This window comes from Leptidea sinapis, chromosome 44 (genome assembly GCF_905404315.1).
Source record: "Leptidea sinapis chromosome 44, ilLepSina1.1, whole genome shotgun sequence".
In the NCBI taxonomy this organism is placed as follows: domain Eukaryota; kingdom Metazoa; phylum Arthropoda; class Insecta; order Lepidoptera; family Pieridae; genus Leptidea; species Leptidea sinapis.
In genome coordinates, this window is record NC_066308.1 from 5,145,387 (window position 1) to 5,168,924 (window position 23,538).

Consider the following 23,538-nt stretch of genomic DNA (forward strand, 5'->3'; position numbering starts at 1 on the left):
ATAAATTCTCTGATAGAAATTATGTATGGACACAACAAAGGAAAAACAAATTTGTTGTTTTTATTTAATTTAGCAGCATTTTTCTATTTATTCACCCTTTTAAACCTTCTCTGGACTTCCACAAAAAATTGAAGACCAGAATCAGCGAAATCGGTCCAGCCGTTCTCGAATTTTAGCGAGACTAACGAACAGCAATTCATTTTTATATAGATAAGTTTAGATTAAATGGCCGCTTGTTCGTTTTCCTTTAACATCAAAATAAACTTCGAAGTACCCACAACTAATAATTCCCCGTAGCTAAGCTCCTCGCTTTCTGAACATTTCAAGGACCACTTGTGGTAAACGGATTCTTAAATACTAATTCATTATGACTATAAACTTCAAGAACTTTGCTGGAGTTAAGAAAAATTATTGTGGAAGTTTAAATAATAATTCATAAACTATATAATTTACTTCAGGTCAATGATTCACTGTTCTACAATAGGGTGTATGTATGATTTTTAAAAATAATTAAATTTGATTTCTTACCTCCTAAAACTTCTCAAACAAATCAAATTATGTACTTATATAAACATTCTTATTGAATTAAAAATAAATATTATTTTCCTGCAATATATTTCGGCTATTCAGACGCGCCATTTTGCGCGGGGTTTCTGTGACGTCAGAGTCTATATCAAGAATCTATATTGTACTATTTGAAAAAACTATGGAAGATGTGTTATCGAAACTATCTCAATCGAAAAAGAAATGAGTTGTATGTGGCGACTTTAATGTTAATATTATACATAACTGCTGCTTAAGTGTGCGATTGCTGAATCTGTTCAAATCATTTAATCTCTCTCATTTATTTGCGGAGCCTACTAGAATATCTGCGACTAGCGCCACGTGTATTAACAATATATTCACTGACATTATTCCAATAAACAAATGTATTATTAGTAAATTAGACTCAGACCATTTTGGTCAACTAATAAATATTAAAGACATCAGATCTATTCTGAAAAAACAAGTTAAATGTACTCCTGTAACAAATTATTGTTTAAATCAATTGAAAAATTGCCTCAGTTCCAATTCTCTATTCCTACCTCAACTTAACTTAAATGCCAATGCAATGTACAACATATTTTTTGAATCATTTACTAAACTGTTTAACTCTATTTTCATTTCAAAATCATTTATTCCAAAAATACTTTATCTTTTAATGACTGGGCTTCCGTTGATTTACACAAACGTAGATAAACATTGTGTAACTTATATGAAGAGAGGCGATTTAATACAAGTGCAAAATTTAAAAATTATGTAAGGTTATATTCTAAAGAATTCAAGAACGATTGTAAATTAGCTAAGTCTCATAACATAAGTTTAAAGATTAAAAATAGCAATGACAAAATAAAAACAACTTGGAAAATTATAAATGAGGAGATCGGTAAAACTAATAAGAGAAATAATGAATTCAAATTAAAGATTGTTAACAGAAACATAAAAACAGATTCTGAAATTGCAGATACATTTGAAAAGTTTTTTACTGATATACCGGTCACTACGACAAAATATCTAAATTCCTCACCTATATCTGCAATGAAACTGCCACAGAAAAACGTATCTTTATGTAATACAAACTTCAAATTTAAGCATGTTGATCGCATAGTGATTGTTAAAACGTTTAGACTAATTATCGTAAGGAAAACTAAAGATCTCTGGGGAATCTCTGTTAACGTAGTGAAATCTGTAATAGAAATTGTAGCCACAGACTTAGCTTTTATTTTCAATAAGTATGTAGATTGCGGTATATTTCCAAACCAAATGAAACAGAGCAAGATTTATTTCAGAGAAACTGTTTAAGTCGGGAGATAAAGCTGACCCCACCAATTTTAGACCCATATCAGTACTACCAACCTTTAGCAAGATTTTCGAAAAAATTATGCTAACGCAATTAATTAACCATTTTTACAATAATAACCTCATGCATAATAAACAATATAGTTTTACTCAAGGTCTTTCAACCACAGATGCTAGTATCGAGTTAATAAGAAATATTTTGGATGCTTGGGAGGATTCATGTGATGCGTTAGGAGTGTTTTTTGATTTATACAAGGCATTCGACTGCGTCCATCATGAAACCTTCCTTCAAAAATTTCACCACTATGGGGTTAGAGATGTTTCACTAGATTTAATAAAATCGTACTTGTGTAATAGGATTCAAAGAGTAGACATTAATGGAAAAAGATCAACTGGCTCTATCATATCGATGGGTCAATCTTGGGTCCTTTTTTGTTCCTGGTTTACGTCAATGATTTACCAAATAAACCTTATTCAAAATAAACATGATATTATACTGTTTGCTGACGATACATCTTTGTTATTTAAAATAAAACGCCAGCAAAAAACTTTCTGTCAGGTTGACGACGACATTGCTGAAGTAGTAAATTGATTTAATGTTAATAACTTACTTTTAAAAGAAAGGAAAACAAAATGTGTAAGGTTTACACTTCCAAATATAAAGCACCAACCAACACCTATAAAAATTAATAATGACAAACTTGATGTAGTAGAAACGACAACATTCCTAGGCTTTACATTAGACTTTAAGCTACAATGGGATGCTCAGATAAAAAACTTATGTAATCGACTTAGCTCTGCAGTATTTGCGATAAAAAAAAGGCAGCTAACAGATGTTGAAACGGCTAAACGACTTGTATATTTCAGCTACTTTCATAGTGTCATGTCTTACGGAATTATATTGTGGGGTAGGGCTGCAGATATTGAAAACATATTTGTGCTGCAGAAGAGAGCAATTCGAGCGGTCTACAAAATGCGTTCAAGGGATTTATTGAGAGAAAAGTTTAGTGAAATAAATATTATGACAGTACACTGCCAGTACATATACGAGAACTTCCTATATGCCCATAAAAATATTAGCCAATTTAAAAAGAATAGTGATGTACACAGTTTTAATACTCGAAACAAACATAAACTCGCAATTCCATCTACTAGGCTCCGTAAAATTGCTAAATCTTTTAAAGTGGATTGTGTTATATTTTATAATAAACTCCCAAATGAAATTAAAATATTACCTATTAAAAAATTTAAATGTATCGTAAAAAATAAATTAACATCTAAGGCCTATTATAATGTGAAAGATTATTTGAATGATAAAGATAGTTGGAATTAATGTTCTAAATTTTTTTAATGAATATTGTTATACTCATATGAATGGTATTGTAACTTTTATACTTCATCTGACTTGGACTACATAACTTATAAAGTTTTACAGTGAATAAAGATTTTTGACTTTGACTTTGACTATTAAATGTATGGCCGGTTTTTCCTTTCGGTTATACTGCGAAAACTCGTGAAGGGATCGGAATAATTTTTGTAACATTAGATGCAGCGTGTTTTGGAGAACGTTTTAATATATTATTTTTTATGAAAATAAAAGACGAGCAGTACGTTCAGCTAATGGTAATTGATACGCCCTGCCCATTACAACGCTCAAGATTCTGAAAAACCCCAAAAATTCTGAGCGGCACTACAACTGCGCACGACACCTTGAGACATAATATGTTAAGCCTCATTTGCCGAGTAATTTCACTAGCTACGGCGCCTTTTAAACCGAAACACAGTAATGCTTACTCATTACTGCTTCACGGCAGAAATAGGCGCCGTTGTTGTACCCATAATCTAGCCGACATCCTGTGCAAAGATGTCTCCCACTGGTATGATATGTTGTTGATTACTTATCTGGAGCCTATATTTTTTGAGTTAAAAATACATATAAATTCGCAATACAACTAATTCAGTCAATGACATTTCATTACGTCATATTGTGATAAAATGTGTGGGCGCGGGGTATTGCTGGGTCACCACTTGTCTTCTATAAACAAATGTATAATAATTCTGGTGAAAATTTATGTAATTTATAAAATAATTATTAATAAGGGTGCCGTAGCTACTGAAATTACTGGGTAAATGAGACTTAACATCTTATGTCTCAAGGTGGCAAGCGCAGTTGTGATGCCACTCAGAATTTTTGGGTCTTTCAAGAATCCTGAGCGGCACTGCACTGTAATGGGCAGGGCATATCAATTACCATCAGCTGAACGTCCTGCTCGTCTCATGCCTTGTTGTTATAAAAAAAATGTTCATTAGCAAAAACTTACTTAAAAGTATTTTCTGGTGCCAATGTGCAAAAATACTTCCAAAAGTGCTCTATAAAAGTATTGTCCCTAGTTTCAAGAGACTCAACTATCCGAGAAAAGTGGTGAAAACAGTAACTATTTGACCGTGTGCAACGCAGAGCTGCTTGAATTGTCGGGGACCCAGTGTTCTGTGAACGGGTGATAACTTGGCGTTGCGTAGGGACGTCGCTTTATTGTTTGTCTTCTACCGCATTTATCACGGGGGGTTTTTGAAGAGCTGTTCGATTGTGGTACATTCATCTGACCTTCCTCCACAGCGCGGTTTTCAAGGAACTTTCTTCCACGTACAACAAAGCCGTGGTATGAGCTTCCTTGTGCGTTGTTTACAGGACAATACGACATGGGACATACTCCTGTGATTCCTCTGGTATTTCATAATATGCAAATATTGGGGTTGAGCGGGTTATCAACTGTAAAGTAGATCCTGTAGATGAAGCCACAACCTGAGAGTTGAACAAGACATCTGCAAGATTTCCGACCACGCATCCCTCGAACGGTTGGCTCAGTTGGTTCGGGTTCGAGTGCCGCATCGTTCATAAAGCAATGATTAAATAAACATCAAAAATTTTTTCAAAATCCGATTCCCGCCAAAAAAATATTAAGGCATCGAATTTGCGCATGTTACGAAGCTGTGATTTGAATTTAAACTATGTTAGTAACTTTATTAGTCGCCATTACTATTGTGGGGAATCTAATCACGCCTAACTAGGATTGTATCAGTGTATTTACATAATTAAACATCTGTAGGCGGGCTCAGCACTTGATTTTTTCGGTATTGAATGAGTTTAAGCTGTCATGGTGCGCTTGTAACTTCAGCTCGAGTCGACGAGGGGAACGCGCTCAGATAGAGAAGAGAAAGAGTTATTTATGCACAATTGTAATTAAACAGCCTACCATCAACTTTTAATAAGCGATGCGAATCCGATGCAGTTCAGTTTAGGTACCTAAGCTGAATCACTAAAATTCGTAACATGAAGTGCTTTTTACTGTATGGCGTTTGGATCGCTTATGAAGGATGAACGAAATAAAATTCCGTTTCGAAACCTAAAATGATATGATTTTAGCGGTTTTTTTGCGTAGAAAATATTAAAAAATACATTTTAAAATTGTGCAATTGCGTCTAAATTATAAACCATTAAGCCCTTTTTTATATTTATTAAAAAATAGTAATATAAATAAATATAGTTCTTTGAATTACAAATTAAATCTTTGCATATGTGTTTTCGTATAAATAACGAGTTATGAACGCACCTCCATTGATGTTTGATTTGACAGGACCACAGAGAACAATTTTTTAATTCGTTCTTGCAAACAGGCTATGGCCCGGGCCCTTACTGCCTCGTCTTTAGTATTTTCATTTTTGGTATTTATTTTCAGTATTTTGTTTTACAAAAAAATCCAATAAAGTATTCTCATCTCATCTTTAAATCAATAAAATTTTTCTTTTCTATTTTTTCACTATTTTTTAAAAGTTATTAACAACACGATTCACTTTCCTCTAAGGAAGTAGCAAATTTTTTCGAATTGGTCACTTTGACAAATAAGCTATCCAGTTTAGGTTGAAATAACACCTCATGGTACGAATGAATGAACGAACTAAATCAGTTTGCGATTCAGTTGATATCATTTTTGACATTCAATTGCCATCATTGCGATTTAATCAGTTGATTTGACGACAACCTAAATTAGATAGCTCTAATTACGTCGTGGTACGAAATAGCGAAGCATTTCATTTTAGGTTGTCAATTGAATCGCAATAAGAGTTCATGGTAGGCCCGCAGTTCCTTATCACAACAATAGCATTTTTAATGAGCAGCAACCAATTATTTAAGAGACAATACCCAGATAGATCACAATTTATATAAATCATTATTGGGAAGTTTGAAAGCGGGCAGTTGCTTAAAACGCAGTGGATTTCGGATCTCTCCGTTTTTAGGGTTCCGTAGTCAAATGGCAAAAAACGGAACCCTTATATATTCGTCATGTCTGCCTGTCTGTCCGTACGTGTATCACAGCCATTTTTTTCCGAAACTATAAGAACTATACTGTGGAAACTTTGTATTCTGTGAATCGCATTAAGATTTTCACACAAAATTTGAAAAAAACAATAAATTTTGGGGTTTCCCCATACCTACTTAGAATTGAGACTCATTTTTTTTTTAAATCCATACGTATTACAACATACAACCCATCTATGGATACGTCTTCAAAAATGGTTTCTAATATAATTTTTTTTCTAAACTGATTAGTTTACGCGAGAGACACTTCCAAAGTGGTAAAATATGTGTGTGTGTTCCCTGTAATTTCTAAAATAAGAGAATTATGAAACCAAAAATATATAATGTACATTACCATGCCAACTTCAACTGAAAATAGGTTTGAACGAGATCTAGTAAGTAGTTTTTTTTAATACGTCATAATGATTTACTTATAACAACTTAATTAAAAAAAATACACTATTATTAAAACATCGATCAAAGTTACAACGAATTACAAGAACTTTTATATTATGTTACTTGCTGCTACGGAACCCTTCATGGGCGAGTCCGACTCGCACTTGGCCGCTTTTTTACAAGGTTATAGCCGCCATTGGTCAATGTATCAATGACTGCACGTTTCATACAATTTTTCTTACAGAGTTTTGCAAGGCTGCTTTTTGGGTTCCAGGTAAAGGGATATATACAGGTGTCCCAAAGTTATGGGACATGAAGGGAAAGTACCTTAAATATCGAAGATAGGCTATTTTACTGAAAGAAGACTTTATATTATTTTCAAAAGTTAGTAATTCTGCATTCAAAGATTTTCAAAAAATTACTTGACTCGTCTGGGAATCGAACCGACTTAAATCGAAAGAATGGCCAAGAGATAATTACTCTTCTTAAGTAACATAGTAATTTTTTTTAAATTTTAAAAATAACATAAAGTCTTCTTTCAGTAAAGTAGCCTATCTTCGATATTCAAGGTACTTTCCCTTCATGTCCCATAACTTTGGGACATCCTGTATAAATATATACTTTATTTTTTAATATACTTTCTAAATAATATCAATACTTACAAAGCTCCTTCCCAAGCACCCAAGTTTCTGGTTTAGAGTTGACTTCGACGAGTACAGTCGGCGTGCAAACCAACAACACCATCAGATCAGCAATGCTCAGGTTTACCAAGAAGATATTGGTGGAGTTCCTCATGTCTTTGGTCTTTAGTATCACAATCGGCACCATCACATTCCCGATGACACCCAAGCACATTATAACTATGCAGAAACTCATCGATGTCGCCTTTATGTAATACGGTATCTCGGCGTATTCTGTAAAGTTCGACATCTCGAATGTCGAATTCGAGTTGAGATCGATGTCGATTGTTTTCTCGTTGGTCGTTTCATTTTTGTACGTGTGCGGCTCGAGGGTTGATGTGTGTGTGAAGTTGTATATAGAAATCATGTGCGAATTGTCATTGTCAGGGCTGCCGTCGCTATTTCGTCATTACCTGCAACAATACATCCTGTATTTAAATATAATTTATTCAAACAAAACAAATCTTTTAACTATATTTACAATACTATGATTACATAAAATTAAAGCTATCACTACGAGGAAGCGTTTCCAAGTTGGATAGCTAGTGATTCGGTGATAGTGCTGGTGATTCGTTGACCAAAATAGCTGTCAGCGCTTGGGTTGGCCGTATCCTATTGAGGAGAAAAGATAGTACTTAGTACATTCTCCGCGCCTCTGGGCCCCACGGGCCAAGTGTTTCGACACCAAACGGCACAAAGATGTAGACTCGTTGAGACCGACATATTTGCGACGCTTGCTGTCGTCGGCAGTCGAAGCAGCAGCCCCAGCACCAACTGACGTAACTTGGACATGAGAAGGAGCCAGAGTGTCGACGCAAGTCGTGTCCCAAACCACCGCCCTTCCTCGTGCCCAAGCCACCAGAGTCATTCCATCAGGACGCTTGCCATCGCAGCGGGTAATATGGCGGGGCCATTTGGCTGTAAAACAGCTGGTATATTAAGAGCGGTAAATGCCCTGCGGATGACTTCATTAATGCTGTCATGGCGACTGATACGGCCTTCCGATATTAGGCAGGAAAGGTAGCCCGTGATGCGCATGAGCATCTACCTGAACGTCACGTGGTTTTTATATTATATTTAAATACAATCTCAATTTTCTTTAAATCAAATCAAATATAACTAACATTTTCATAAATAAGGAGATAAACGAGCTTGTAGTTCACGGTTTTTGTCATAAACTTAGTATACTAGCGTAATAGACGAACCCTGTGTGAAAGTGAGATAACTATCCGTACATAAAAAAACTTAGCTGTGAGAAAGAGACGGAATACCATGAAAGCATTTAGTGTCCATTAGTCTCTTGTCAAATTTTAACGCATGTTATTTTAGGGTTTTTATCGTTATTGTTCTGTGTTTTAAAGGATATTAATTCAAAAATATAATAGTGTCGTGTTCTGTATTAGATTGTGTTGTTACAGCAACAATTCAACTAAAGAAACATTTCACAAGTAAATAACCATTCTTCAATATAACTTTCGTGATGTTTATTTTAGTAAAACATTTGCACTAAAATACTTCATGTAACATTTTTGTCATATTTTTTTAAGATTATAATCACTTAAGAAAATATGTGTTAGATAAATTAATATTGTATACGTGAATATGACGCCATTTATCAATATTTGTCATAGTAATTGACTCAAAACAGAACACACATTTCACTAACACATCTTTAAAACTAGCACACATGAACATTTTAAAATTAATCTAACCGTAATGAGGACAGTGATTGTCTATTACGCAAGTATAACAAGTTTATGGTTTTTGTTAAGTAGGGCCTATTATGTGCGTCTTAGTTTTTTCTTCGAGTAAAACAGTAGTGCCATGTCCTTTCACCAAAACAAATAACTGTTGAAGTTGAAGCATTTGAAATTAACAATTATTTGATATATTTTTCTCACATTTGTCATGTGTCATGACATTAAACAAAAAAAGTTATATCTGACGGAAGTAGTACTCAGTACTTGATAAAACACCCTGATCCACCCCCAAGTCACACCAAAAGAAGTTTTTACTTCAACAAAGCGTAACTTATTTTTATCTAATAGAATGTTACAGAGCGCTAACACACTTCGACATTTTCATCGATTCTCCGCGACAAAAGCACCACTAGAATCGGACCCAAGGCAATACCCCAATGAGGACCCAATATAGCCATATCTGACTGAACGCAAAAGGGGTTTCCGAGACCCACGAATTTTTCTTTTTATGAAGGAATAAAGAGCATACAAACGGGTCAACTGATAGTATGTGATCACGGCATCGTATCTCTTGTAACATCATAAGTGTCACAATAGCGTTGTCAACCTTATAAAGCGGCAAATAAATGTACCTACATAATATGAATTCGAAAATCACCCTTATCATTTACCAGTGGGAGGCTCCTTTGCACAGGAAGCCGGCTAGATTATGGGTAGCGGTAGGTGCTAGTATGTAAACATTACTGTGTTTCGGTCTGAAGGGCGCCGTAGCTAGTGCAATTACTGAGCAAATGACACTTAACATCTTATGCCTCAAGGTGACGAGCGCAATTGTAGCTAAGTTGCCGCTAAGAATTTTTGGGTTTTTCAAGAATCCTGAGCGGCACTGCATTGTAAAGGGTAGGGTGTATTATATGCCATAAAAAAAAACTTACACATCCGTACGTGGTGGGTGAGGATCGAACCGGAGCTTCGTGGTTAGAATCAACGGACCTTACTATTGCATCATTGACGTTTATTTAATCATTTTTGTTATTTGCTTGAAAAAAAATCATTTTCAATTAATGTACGTTATCCAACGGCAATATCGCCAATGCTCCAAGGCGAAGTAAATTCTATCGTCATCATTCATATTGAGAGATTCCCTAGGTTTCAGGTCAATAACACAAGAGTAACAACTTGCTCTTCAAAGACCAGCAAAGCTCTTATGAGACCTTTGGTATTTCACAAGAGCACTTAACTTTATTTTCTCTCATCTACAATATTGCGTGGTCATCGTAAATTATTGTAGTTAACTTTAAAAGCAAATCAATAGAGCCTCTATCTTATTTATCGACCAATAATCAAAAACAGTGAGATTCAATAGTCTTTTGAAAAGATTTAGAGAAATTAAATTTCAAAAAAACGTGAATAAAAAGTGATAACTTAAACTAATCTAAGTTAAACTATTTTATGTTGACATTGTTTAAGTTGAGAAAAGCTAAGGTTATTACTTACTTAAATTTTATGTTTATTACTATGAAAGTGTGAGGAAAGATTTTATTTATTTTAAGAAAACCTTTTATCTATCTATATATATAAAAATGAATTGCTGTTCGTTAGCCTCGCTAAAACTCGAGAACAGCTGGACCGCTAATTTTGGTCTTGAATTATTTGTGGAAGTCCAGAGAAGGTTTAAAAGGTGAATAAATAGGAAAATGCTGCTAAATTTAATAAAAACAAAATAAATTTGTTTTTCCTTTGACGTGTCCATAAATAATTTCTATGAGAGTGTTTATTGACGCACGGTTTGACAATTCTGCTGTGAAACAATTTCATTACGACAAAAGGGTGCATATTTTACGAAGTAATTTCTGATGTTATGATATATTATTGACAAATTCAAATAAAAACATTATTTTATTTATTATATACAGAACAACGTCTGTCGGGTCAGCTAGTTGATTATAAAAATATATTTTATTCTTAGTTACAATTCTAGAATAAGTACATTATAACTTTGTGTATGTACATTGTTAGTATCTTTATTAAATACTATAAAAGTACAGAGTGAGAGAGGAGGAGCCTGCCTACCGCTGCCGTATGCGTAGGAGAAAGGGAAGCCAAACAGACTGGCGTCGTAACGCGTTACGTTACGAAGCGGTTTACCCTTATATAAGAAGTTATCACTTCAAAAATTATCGAAATGCAAAAATTGCTAACGGCGTAAGTGTGTATTTTTTTCAAAAAATATTTCAAAAGAGATTCGAGTTCCAATAGGAACTAATCTAGGAATAAATCTTTTTCTTTATGACAATAGTTATTTATATTGTTATATATATTTAGAAAGATGTATTGTTTCGATCGCTACCAAGTTCACAGGATCACTTACTCGGCTAATGGGAATTGCCTGAAAATTTTATTAAAATCGTTCAGGCCTATTTACATGCATCGATATAGTTTGTCTAAACATATTTTAAATGATAAGCCACCAATATTTGCCAGTCATGAGCTTTTTTTATAAAAATAAGGGACGAGACGAGCAGGACGTTCAGCTGATGGTATTAAATACGCCTTGCCCGTTACAATGCAGTGCCCCTCAGGATTATTGAAAATTCCGAAAATTCGGCACTACAACTGCTCTCGTCACCTTGAGTCATAAGATGTTAAGTGTCATTTGCCCAGTAATTTCACTAGCTTCGGTGGCCTGCCAACCTTTTATTGCGTTTGCAATAAGACCGAAATATCTTTCGAACTAAACATAAAAAATAATTATGAAGAAACTCGAAAGTGACAATTTAATTGTAATATAATATACGAGTAGTAGGTATTTAAATTCAGCTTGTAGTTAAGGAAATCCAATTACATTTACGCTGTAAGAATACATAAATTAATTTTCTTCGTACTAAATAGTGGATTCAGCGGCAAAGCATTGTAACTAGAGCAGATTAAGTAGAGACAAAGAGTCACATAAATTATCTCGAGATCTGAAGGAAACTCAAGGATCTCTTGATTTATATTCTTTTGACCAGCGATATCTGGTCGGTTCAGATTTTCTATAAATCTATGGAGCAATTTATAGCTACAACACAAGATTTTTTTTTTATGGAATAGGAGGACAAACGAGCGTACGGGTCACCTGGTGTTAAGTGATCACCGCCGCCCACACTCTCCTGCAACACCAGAGGAATCACAGGAGCGTTGCCGGCCTTTAAGGAAGGTGTACGCGCTTTTCTTGAAGGTACCCATGTCGTATCGTCCCGGAAACACCGCACAAGGAAGCTCATTCCACAGCTTCGTAGTGCGAGGAAGAAAGCTCCTTGAAAACCGCACTGTGGAGGACCGCCACACATCCAGATGGTGGGGATACTAACACTAACTTGTGGCGTGTCGTGCGAAGGTGAAATTCGGCGGCAGGAATCAGGTTGAACAGCTCTTCGGAACACTCCCCGTGATAAATGCGGTAGAAGACACACAATGAAGCGACGTCTCTACGCAACGCCAAGTGATCCAGCCAACTTGTGTACAAATAATGTTAGTACACTTGGTATGTATGTATCACTCGAAAAAAAGTTTCACCCTCGTAAAAAGCGCAATAGTTCTGCCACTGATGGATTAGTATATGTTTTAGGTGTTTTTAGCTTCGCCTGTATGTATGTTTGTTTATAACCGACTCATTTGGGCATTTCGTTCAAACTTCGTAGATTTATCGAGGACCGATGACAATACATTAATTTGATAAAATTATTCCATTTCTCAATTTGCAAAAAAAGTTTTGTTAATTTACATAATTTTCATCTATCGTCTATAAGGCAGGAACTGATGTCAAAATATTTTTTCTTTTAATTTGGTTTTTTATAAAAAACGTGTATTTTTGTTTTTTTAATTACTATTTATCCAATAAATTATCACTTCCAGATATATTTTACAAAATCAAAGGTATCAAAATCAAAGGTATCAGTACGTGGTGATTAGCGGCCGTTTTCAATAACCTATCTATCCTTACTTTACCTTACGGATACATTGCTGTCACCGTTTAATGACAAGATCTTATCTATCCATAGTTATGTCCAATATAGTTATGGCCCAATGCTATCTGTCAATAGGTAATTGAAATGTTAGTAAGCGTAAAAGGATAGATTTGTTTACCTCTAGTAAGTTAAACTAAGGATTGATAGGTTATTGAAAACGGCCGTAGTTTCGGTTCGGTAGCGCTGGCATTTGAATTCATTCTTAATTTGTACTAAAATCCATTAATTTTAGGACAATACTCATACTCTCTTGAGAGCAGAATTAAAGGGACATTACCGTCTTTGTCCGGGATAACACCGCACAAGGAAGAAAGTTCTTCACAACGATTGTACAAAAACGCCACATATATGCTGAGGATGAGTTGAGATACTTTATTGATATACAAAATTGCGGTGTAGCAGATACCTAACAATATAATATTCTTGCAAATAAAGCTGATGTAATAATGATGAAATCAAATATATCTGTTGAGCCTGACAGTGAAAAAAACGAATATAAACTAGCCAATATGCGGGAATAATTTTTGATGCTGTCTAATAAAAAATGGAATTGGCATCATGCAGATGTAATATATGAAAATGATTTATTTATATTATACTTATTAAAGTACAACACATTACATACAATTTTCTACATCTTAAGGAACATTGTTGTTTTTAAAATATATGACAATAATGGTAAACCTAAAAATTGCAAAAAATTCTCCCTATTTCTAATGGCGTTTGAAAATTAAAACTAAAACTATGGCGATAAACTAATGAAGAAATTTAAGTTCGAATTATAAATATAAATCTATTAAATGAAAAAAAAAGAAAAGCTTTCTTTAAACCTCACTAGCCCACTACCGAATATATCAAGCTCTGATTAGTATCGTTCAACTTATTGTATTACCGAAGAATTCGAACTAATTAATCGATTTATATTTATCGGCTGAAATATCTTCGAGTAAAAAATTGCGTGCGTACAAAGTACACATGTCAGAAGTGAAACCTGCAAACCTCTAAACTGCATATGAATTCTAGGTACATGTTGCTAGGATAACACATGAGTTCAACCGCTATGAAAGACATTACGATCACCGCTACCATATTTATGTTCTCCTGGTATCTATGTAGTGCGAATGACGTCACAATTTAATAATTATTAAAGTATACTCGCGTCATACATAAGACAATCTCTTATTCAACTATGATCACCTGGTACCAAAACATTGTATAATGCTTCCTATCTCATTTTCTCCCACGTTAAATCTTATGAATTTTTGAGTCTCATTTGTCTCGCTTTTTCGTTTCATCGACTTTCAAATCACAACGATGCTAAAGAAGTTTTCACACTAAAAATATATACGAAGAAAATAAATCTCTTCCGTGTTTTGAAGAAAAAGACAAACTATTACACTAAGACGTACATAAAACTGAACTTAGCATTAATCTGCTTTCGCTAGCTTCAAGTAGCCCAACCTGAGGATAAAGATATCACGCTCCTCAAGTAATAAGTAGGTAGTATCTTTATAGGTCACGTATCACTTTTGTCAGCGGGGAGTCACATTTCTAAACTTAGGTTAACTTCTTGCCTTTGTCTTATAACGGAGTGTATTAGGAAACAAAACCGGGGTAGGCTGAATAAAGTTTGAAGTATCGCCTTTAACTATGCGACACGCAATGGTGTGGTCTTTTGACGACTGTCAGCTCATGAAGTTTGGTATAAATTTGGAGAATTACTTTTCTGCAAAAAAGATACTACGTAATAAGAGGCGGTAAGTAAAAATTGACATTTAGTTTAGTATGAAACGTGCAGCGATTTGAGAAAAGTTTTAAATATAGTAATTACAGTATCGCGATTGGCGTCGAAGTATAATCCGGCTAAGTTTGAAAGTGATCAGTTGCTTAAAACGTACGCGATTTCGGCTATCTAAGTTTTTAACAAGATTATAGCCGTCATCTGTCAATCTATCAATGACTGCGCGTTTCATGCAATCGAGTGAATAAATAACTCTTTTCTTAGAGAGTTCTTTGCTAGGCTGATTTCTGTTTCTAGTTGTCAGTAGTTGCAGTAACTTATAAGAAATCATTAATTTAATTTTAGGACACAAAATAAATTTAGCTATACTTAACTATATATATAAAACACATAATATAAGCCAGTGGACGCATTTCTCCTTGAAATACTAAAGCTCTCACAGATGCTTTGTCAACTTTTGAAATGTGATAATGCTCTAGGTATGAAATTTTTTTTATCGTTTCTGTTTGGAATTACTGTATTCTGAAGATATTTTCGTTACTTGTAAAAAAAATTAAAATACCTTTTTTTTACAATATGATCATAATATGCATGAATAATTTCTCTATAAATATTTTATGAAAAAAAATTAAGAAAAAACAACCGACTTAAAAAACAATAGATATAATATGCACTAAAAAGTATATTTTTTTTTTATACAATCTAATTAATTAATGTATTTGTGGTTACGGTTATTGTTATTTTTGGAATCAGTGTCTTCCCGCCGCGGCCCCACTCTCGCCTATCGCCTCCTCACGTCACGCGTGCGACTCAAGCACATCTCACCTACAACTATGTATGTAATTACAAAATTAACTTAGCTACCCCGACTCCAAAAAGAACAATTATCGTAACTAGAATTTGATTAATTAATTAGATAGCATAAAAAAGATTCGGCCGAGTATCGTTAATTTGCCTAAGAATTGAAGAGTTTCGTTTCTTTGTCATGGATCCCATAATCAGAACCTCATCAACTTGTCTTTGTAGTAAAAGTTAGCGCAATATTGAGTTATTCGTAAATTTTTCGCGCACATACTAGCTATTAAATAAATAATGAATAATCAAAATCGGTTCACAACAGTCGAAAGTTCTGTGGTAACAAACATAAAAAAGAACATACCGACGAATTGAGAACCTCCTCATTTTTTGAAGTCGGTTAAAAAGGAAGAATAAAGTGAAGCCTTCAACATAATAATATCGTTTATAAACGCCAGGGGTTATATTTAGGACACTGTCGGATTTTAGAGGAAGTATATATTTTACGATGCCCATGGGAACATAATGTGGACAATAATGTAATGGCAAGCTATTCTCTAAGTTAATAGTATGAAAGTTTACATTCAGGCTTAACGTATTAAGTTAAGATGACATATTTAGTAAATCACTGGACTAGCATAAAGAAGTATCTAAAGATTATATTCAGGTTTAAGTTCCTCTTTGTATCCGTCATGTTCTGTCTTAATTTCTGTCTATGAATCTAGGTTTATCTTCTTCAATCTCTCTTCTTTTATATAACATAATAATTTATAATAACTTTTTGTTCAATTTATAGAGAAGATTATTCTACCTACTCAATATCGAGTATTTTCTCCACGTTTTTCTTTATTGACATTGTTGTAATAGTTATTTATTGTATTAAAACACGAATGTGGGTTCACCCATATCTGGCATATATACCCATATGTTATCTACACCCATAATATGAATTCTCTATAAAAGATTCTGAAACAGTTAGCTTACTACTAACATTGAAAAAGCCAGTCCTAGTAACTATAATATCATCCAAAGGAGTGTTATTATGAAAACGGATTATATAATGTTGTACTTAATTTCATTACAACACTCGTTTTGATGATGAAATCGTTATTAAGATATTGGGAGTTGGCAATAAGCAAACTGTTTTAGCATCTTTAATAGAGATAAAAGTATAATACATTGTGGAATCATTGGGGACGCAGCGCTCTATGAGCGGTTCGATCACTCGGCGTTGCGTAGAGTCGTCGCTTCATTGTGAGTCTTCTACCGCACTTATCACGGGGAGTGTTCCGAAGAGCCCTTTCAACTGATTCCTGCCACCAAATTCCACCTTCGCTCAACACGCAACAAATTAGGATATCATCCCCACCATCTGGATGTGTCACGGTCCTCTACAATGCGGTTTTCAAGGAACTTTCTTCAACGTACTACAAAGCTGTGAAATGAGCTTCCTTGTACGGTGTTTCCGGGACGATACGACATCGGTTCCTTCAAAAAAAGCGTACGCGTACACTTTTCTTAAAGTCCGGCAACGCTCCTGTGACACCTCTGGTGTTCACTTAACACCAGATGATCCGCACTCTTGTTTGTCTTCCTTTTCCTTAAAAAAATACATGCTCAAAGTTTTATGATAACTTATTTTATATTCTTATCATAAACACAACGGTGCCCATGTCAAACTCAGCAAATCGGATCGTCTGTTGTCGCCATAGCGCGAACAATTAATATATCCAAGATGGCGGAGATCGGAAGCACAAATGAAGAGAAACGGGCGTAATAGTTATTCGGTCACGCGGTTCCCTCGTGTACAAGTCTTAATTACGTTTTAATTGAATTTGTTTCAACTGCTTTATTTAGTTCTGTAATTAATTAATGTAAAAGACACGGCCTGCTTCTTTGCACAGTGTTTCAGCCAGCGACTATTTCTGTATCGATTTTTTCTAAACCCAACATTTAGAAAGGTTTATATTAAACGCTTTTGAGTTCTCAGTTAATGTAAATCTGTATATAGCTCGCTAGAAGAACGTACAGAAAACTCACTAGTCAATCTTAGTAACCAAAAAAAGCGGCTAAGTGCGTGTCGGACTCACCCATAAAGATTTCCGTAGCAACAAGTAACATAATATAAAAGTTCTTGTAGTTCTTTTTTTTTTATGGAATAGGATGACAAACGAGCGTACGGGTCACCTGGTGTTAAGTGAACACCGCCGCCCACACTCTCTCACACCAGAGGAATCACAACAGCGTTGCCGGCCTTTAAGGAAGGTGTACGCGCTTTTCTTGAAGGTACCCATGTCGTATCGTCCCGGAAACACCACACAAGGAAGCTCATTCCACAGCTTCGTAGTAGGTACGTGGAAGAAAGCTCCATGAAAACCGCACTGTGAAGGACCGCCACAATTTGGAAGTGTCTCTCGCGCATACTCTTCAGTTTAGAAAAAATGATATCAGAAAACTCAATATCATTTTTGAAGACTAATCCATACATTATTTATTAGTAATCACACGTTTGGGTTAGACGAAAAAAAATTTTTTGAGTTTCAGTTCTAAGTATGGGGGAACCCCCAAAATTATTGTTTTTTTTTTCTATTTTTGTATGAAAATATTAATGCGGTTCACAGAATACATCATCTTACCTTGGTAAGAAAACTTGTTTCTTAGATACATTACATAGTTCTTATAGTTTTGGAAAAAAACTATGACATACGGACAGACAGACATGACATATAAGGGTTCCGTTTTTTGCCATTTTTCAAATTTCATCAAGGCGACGTTAGTAATACGTAATACAATATGTAGCATTGAGTAGACCTGTTGAATCTTACCGCGATGGCCCCAGTTATGTATTCAATAATATGGGTATCGAATCCGAGGTTATCGAGGGTCCAGAAAACGAATTTGGGATCATTTTTTAAATCCAAGATGCCCGCCGCGCAAAATTTATGATTTCAACATTATGGATATCGTAGGTATCTGAGGTTCTCGAGGGTGCAGAGAACGAATTTGAGATCATTTTTGAATTCCAAGATGGCTGCCGCGTAAATTTATGGTTTCAACAATATGGATATATTATTCGAGGTTCTCGAGGGTGTGGATCATTTTTTATTTCACAAAAATGTAGGACGTTTTTATCCAAGAAGAGGGAGAGGGAGATTGAGACCGATAGGCGAAAGTAACATGACGCACATGCGTTGTATCATGCAGGTTACGCAGGCGGCCGCGAAAAAGAAGAACACCTTCACTACTAGCGTTGTATCATCCAGGTTTATTGCGTGGCCGTGAGTAAGTAGAACATCTAATAATTTCTAGTATTGAAAAAAAAAACATTTGGTTTTTTTTGCATTTTTGAAGGTACTCATGTCGTATCGTCTCGAAAACACCGCAAAAGGAAGCTCATTCCACAGCTTTGTAGTACGTGAAAGAGAGATCCTTGACAACCGCACTGTAGAAGACCGTCATACGACATACCGCCAGATGGTGGGGATGATATCCTAATTTGTTGCGTGTCGTGCGAAGATGGAATTCGGCGGCACGAATCAGGTAAAACAGGAACACTCTCCGTGATAAATACAGTAAAAGACACGCATTAAAAAGTAGACAATACATGTGTGATTCCCCTGGTGGTACAAAAGAGAATGAGCTGCAGAGATGTGATCTCTCTCCATTAGGTAAGCCGTAGATAAATATGCTGGTTTCTTCTCCTTTTTAATAGTAAATCATAAAGTAAAAATATTTACAATTTTAATTAAATAAAGGTCGCTGTTATTCACGCAACCGTTCTTCGCATATCTGAAGCATCTTTTCGAATGGCTGATTCATTTTGATATTCAATAAGTGATTTAAAATATTGTGAACAGTTATGTAAACAAAATGAACTTTAAAATGTCATATTGATTTTCACAACGATTAATTACTAAATAAATATGTTGTAAATAAAAGTTAAGTTAAGTTTTTTTGCAAATAAATATAAATAGCTGTAATGATAGCTATGAGAATAAATTAAATACATTTCAAATGAGGTCTCTGCGAATACGTAGAAATGCTTCACAATTGCTGTGTTTGCATAAACTTTTAAGCTATGATATGGACTGTCCTTCGCTTTTATCACAAATCGGTTTGCATGAGCCTGCCTTCAATTGTCGGCTTAGTACTTTTTCCCCAATGCACATTAAATTCCACCACAGTAATGATGGCTTAAACTCTCCTCTACAGCTACAATTATATAATAGTATTTTTAATATAGATGAAAACATTTATACCTTCTTTTCAAATTTTCTTAATCTTAAAAAATAAATTTATATTGCTCTCCAAAATTTATAGATTTTAGATTTTAAAATATCACATTTATTTCGTATAGTAATGTTGTGCCTACCTATAATTTAAGTAAATTTAAACTATTTTATTATATTTATTTAATTCTTAGTGCATAAGTTAATAAATTGTATTTAGTTAGTAAGCCTACATGAATAAATAAATAAATAAATAAAAGAAATTAAAAAAAAACTAAAAAACACGCTTTGGTTGAAAAGATAATGGTTGAAATTTAAACGATATTTAAATTTTAACGATAGATGGAAAAAATTAACAAAAATCTTATTCTGCAAATTGAAAAATGGAATAATTTTATCGAATTAATGTATTGTCATCGGTCCACGATAAATCTACAAAGTTTGAACGAAATCTGGCCTTTTAAAGTGGGTCAAAATCGCGCCCAAATGAGTCGGTTACAAACAAATATACATGGTGAAGCTAATAAAAAGCGTGTAAAATAGGATTAAAACATAATTAAAAGTTGTGCACAGAATAGCCCGCGACCGCTCTGGATAACTATAACTCCCATTTGTCTTAGTTTCTGGTCCAGATATGCGCCATCTTAGACAATTAGACATACTGATTTACTGTGTTATTATAACGTTAATAGACTATAAGATTTAATTTATTAGAGCTCTACATCTGAACAAGTTAAGACAGTTCATGTGTCTCTTTTAAAAGATACAGAAATTACTTTTAGTGCATAGTTTCTCAACCGTATTTTGCTCACCGCCCACTGTGAAAATATGTTTTTTTCTAGAGTATTTTCGTGTATTTTTTTGCCTTTTTAGACTATATTTTTTAATCTACCCACGCCCCATCTGCGCCATCTTAATGCCCCCTTATTTTCTCTTGGTCTTCTACTGCCCCCCCGAAAGTCTCAAACGCCCACAAGGGGGCGTTATCGCCCACGTTGAGAAGCTATGTTTTAGTGTATCATTTGAAGCTAAAACTATACATTTCTCGGTTGGACAAGACTTAGTCTGGCCATAATTACTGTTACAGTTAAAAATAAACAAAATATTGCATTTGAATTTGGAATCTGTCATTTTTATATTAGAGAGAGATTTTTAGAGAGATTTTGAGATTTCTCAATTTGGCGCCAATACATTGTACAATATTTTGCGATATTAAAATGGAGTGGGGTGATGAAGAGAACCGAATTATTGTGATTGTATTACACAAAGTAGGTATGGAGCTAAATGCAAATTTTAAATCTCTCCATACGCTTGGTATTAGTAAAATATTTGTGTATTGGGCTCTTAATATGCACAATGAGACCTTCTCTGTTTGTTACAGAAAAAGATCTGGCCGTCCACGTAGTGTCCGTACCAAAAAGGTGGTCAAAGCAATAAGGGAACGAATTCGAAGAAATCCTGTTCGAAAGCAAAATATCGGGAGATGAAGATACGCGTATTTCTAAAGATGACTAAGAACTTCTGAACTGATAATTTAAAAAAGAATAGGGTGGTAAAATCGAAACAACTAGGTACTGAAGCGGTACGCAAAGGGAGGTCATAGAAAAATTTTGTTTACGTATGAAGATTTTTTTACAATAATTGATCAACATTTTAACAAACAAAATGACTGTATTTATGCTCAAAGCTCTAAGGAAGCTTCCCAATTAGTCGACAGAGTGCAACGTGGCCACTATCCGACTTGAGTGATGGTTTGGTGGGGTATTAGCTATAAAGGAGTGACTGAGACATACTTTTGTGAAAAAGGTATCAAAACTTTCACCAGATGATACAATGTGCACGCGCTGCCCATTACAATACAGTGCCGTACATGATTCTAAGGTGATAATTCTGATACGATGTAAAATTCAAATATTTGTCGTAACACGGAACGCCAGCGCCACCTGTTGGCGTTCGATGGAGTCAACGTTCCCCCGGCCGCGCCGAGAGGAGCGCGCTTCACTTCTTGTGCAGCGGCCGGCTAGAGCGGTTGAACTTGAACCATCGCGCGATCCATATATCCCATAGTGTGTTTATGTAAATTGATTCTACATTATAATTTGATAGTGTGAATAAATTTGTTTCGTTGCTCTGACATTACCCATCGACGCCCACTGCTAGAAGTCTAGGACCTTGGACCCTCCTAATGACGGTGACCCTCTTCCGCCGTTATATTTATATCCACAATATGATTAAAAGTGGCCAAGTGCGAGTCGGACTCGCCCATGAAGGGTTCCGTAGCAGTAAGTAACATAATATAAAATTTCTTGTAATTCCTTGTAAAGATTTATGATGTTTTAAAAAAAACTACTTACTAGATCTCGTTCAAACCAATTATCGGTGGAAGATTGCATGATAATATACATTATATATTTTTTTTAGTTTTATCACTCTCTTATTTTAGAAGTTACAGGGGGGACACTATTCCCACTTTAGAAGTGTCTCTTACTTAACTATTCAATTTAGAAAAAAAATATATTAGAGAACTCAAATCATTTTTGGAGACCTATCCATAGATACCCCACACGTATGGGTTTCAAGAAAAAACATTTTGAGTTTTAGTTCTAAGTATGGGGAATCTCCAAAAATTTATTGTTTTTTTTTACTACTTACCAAGTTTCAAAAGTATAGTTCTTATAGTTTCGGAAAAAAGTGGCTGTGACAAACGGACGGACAGACAGATATGACAAAACCATAAGGTTTCCGTTTTTTGCCATTTGGCTACGAGACCCTAAAAATCACTCATTGAACGTCAAAAACTACCACCCATTCGAAATAGTTTGCGTCATATTTAATGAACAGATTGATAATAATAATAATAATAATATTGACACACTTACACAAATTATCTTGCCCCAAACTAGGCATAGCCTGTACTACGGGTACAAGACAACGATATATTTAATACAATATACTTACTTAAACATACATAAATACATATAAACATCCATGACTCGGAAACAAACATCCATATTCATCATAATATAAATGACTGCAACTACCGGGATTCGAACCCGGGACCTCTAGCTTAGTAGTCAGGGTCACTACCCATTCGGCTATATGGTAGTCGCTTCGATGCAAATTCTGCTAATAATGCATAGATAATGATATTGTTAAGCCTTTTCATCGGCAATTCCAGGAATCTGATCAGTGACATATTCCTCGTTATAAAGGACACACCATAACGATCAGTTAAAAATCATTGTAACAGTAATCACGACCATAATGTTCTCGAAGCATCCTTACACAAACAATGAATTCAATCTCTAAAGGTTTGATGAATCCAATATACGATAATTTATATTTATACAGTTTATTCTTAATTACTTTTTATTAAATATTTGTTATTTAAGACTCCTTTAACTAACACAATTCATATATTGGATGCAACACCTTACAAACTAATTTTATTTGTATACTAGTTGACCCGACAGACGTTGTTCTGTATATCTTATATATAAAATTCTCGTGTCACAATGTTCGTTCCCGTACTCCTCCGACCGCTTGACAGATTCTGATTAAATTTTGTGAGCATATTGAGTAGGTCTGAGAATCGGCCAACATCTATTTTTCGTACCCCTAAATGTTAAGGGTGGTCCACACGAATTTTTTTTTTTTTTGAATTTTTTTGGCATTTTTTTTTTAAATTTGTTGTATTATGAGTCAGCATTACTACAAAAATACATACAACTTCAAATTTTCACCCATCTACGATCAACAGTTACTTTTGTATCGCGATTTTAATATCGGCA

General features: G+C 34.6%; 1 protein-coding gene across 3 annotated transcripts in view; it reads right to left on the reverse strand.

Annotated features, from left to right (window-relative positions):
* Positions 1-23,538, reverse strand: part of LOC126977245 (thyrotropin-releasing hormone receptor) — a 155,300-nt gene that overhangs the window by 58,916 nt on the left and 72,846 nt on the right. For 2 of the 3 annotated variants that reach the window (XM_050825977.1, XM_050825979.1), the window contains exon 2: positions 7,255-7,685. In XM_050825977.1, coding sequence (XP_050681934.1) covers positions 7,255-7,639 — 385 coding nt within the window. In that variant the 5' untranslated portion in view covers positions 7,640-7,685. Of the gene's footprint in view, positions 1-7,254; positions 7,701-23,538 lie in introns of all 3 variants that reach the window. The other variant, XM_050825978.1, reaches the window with a different exon arrangement.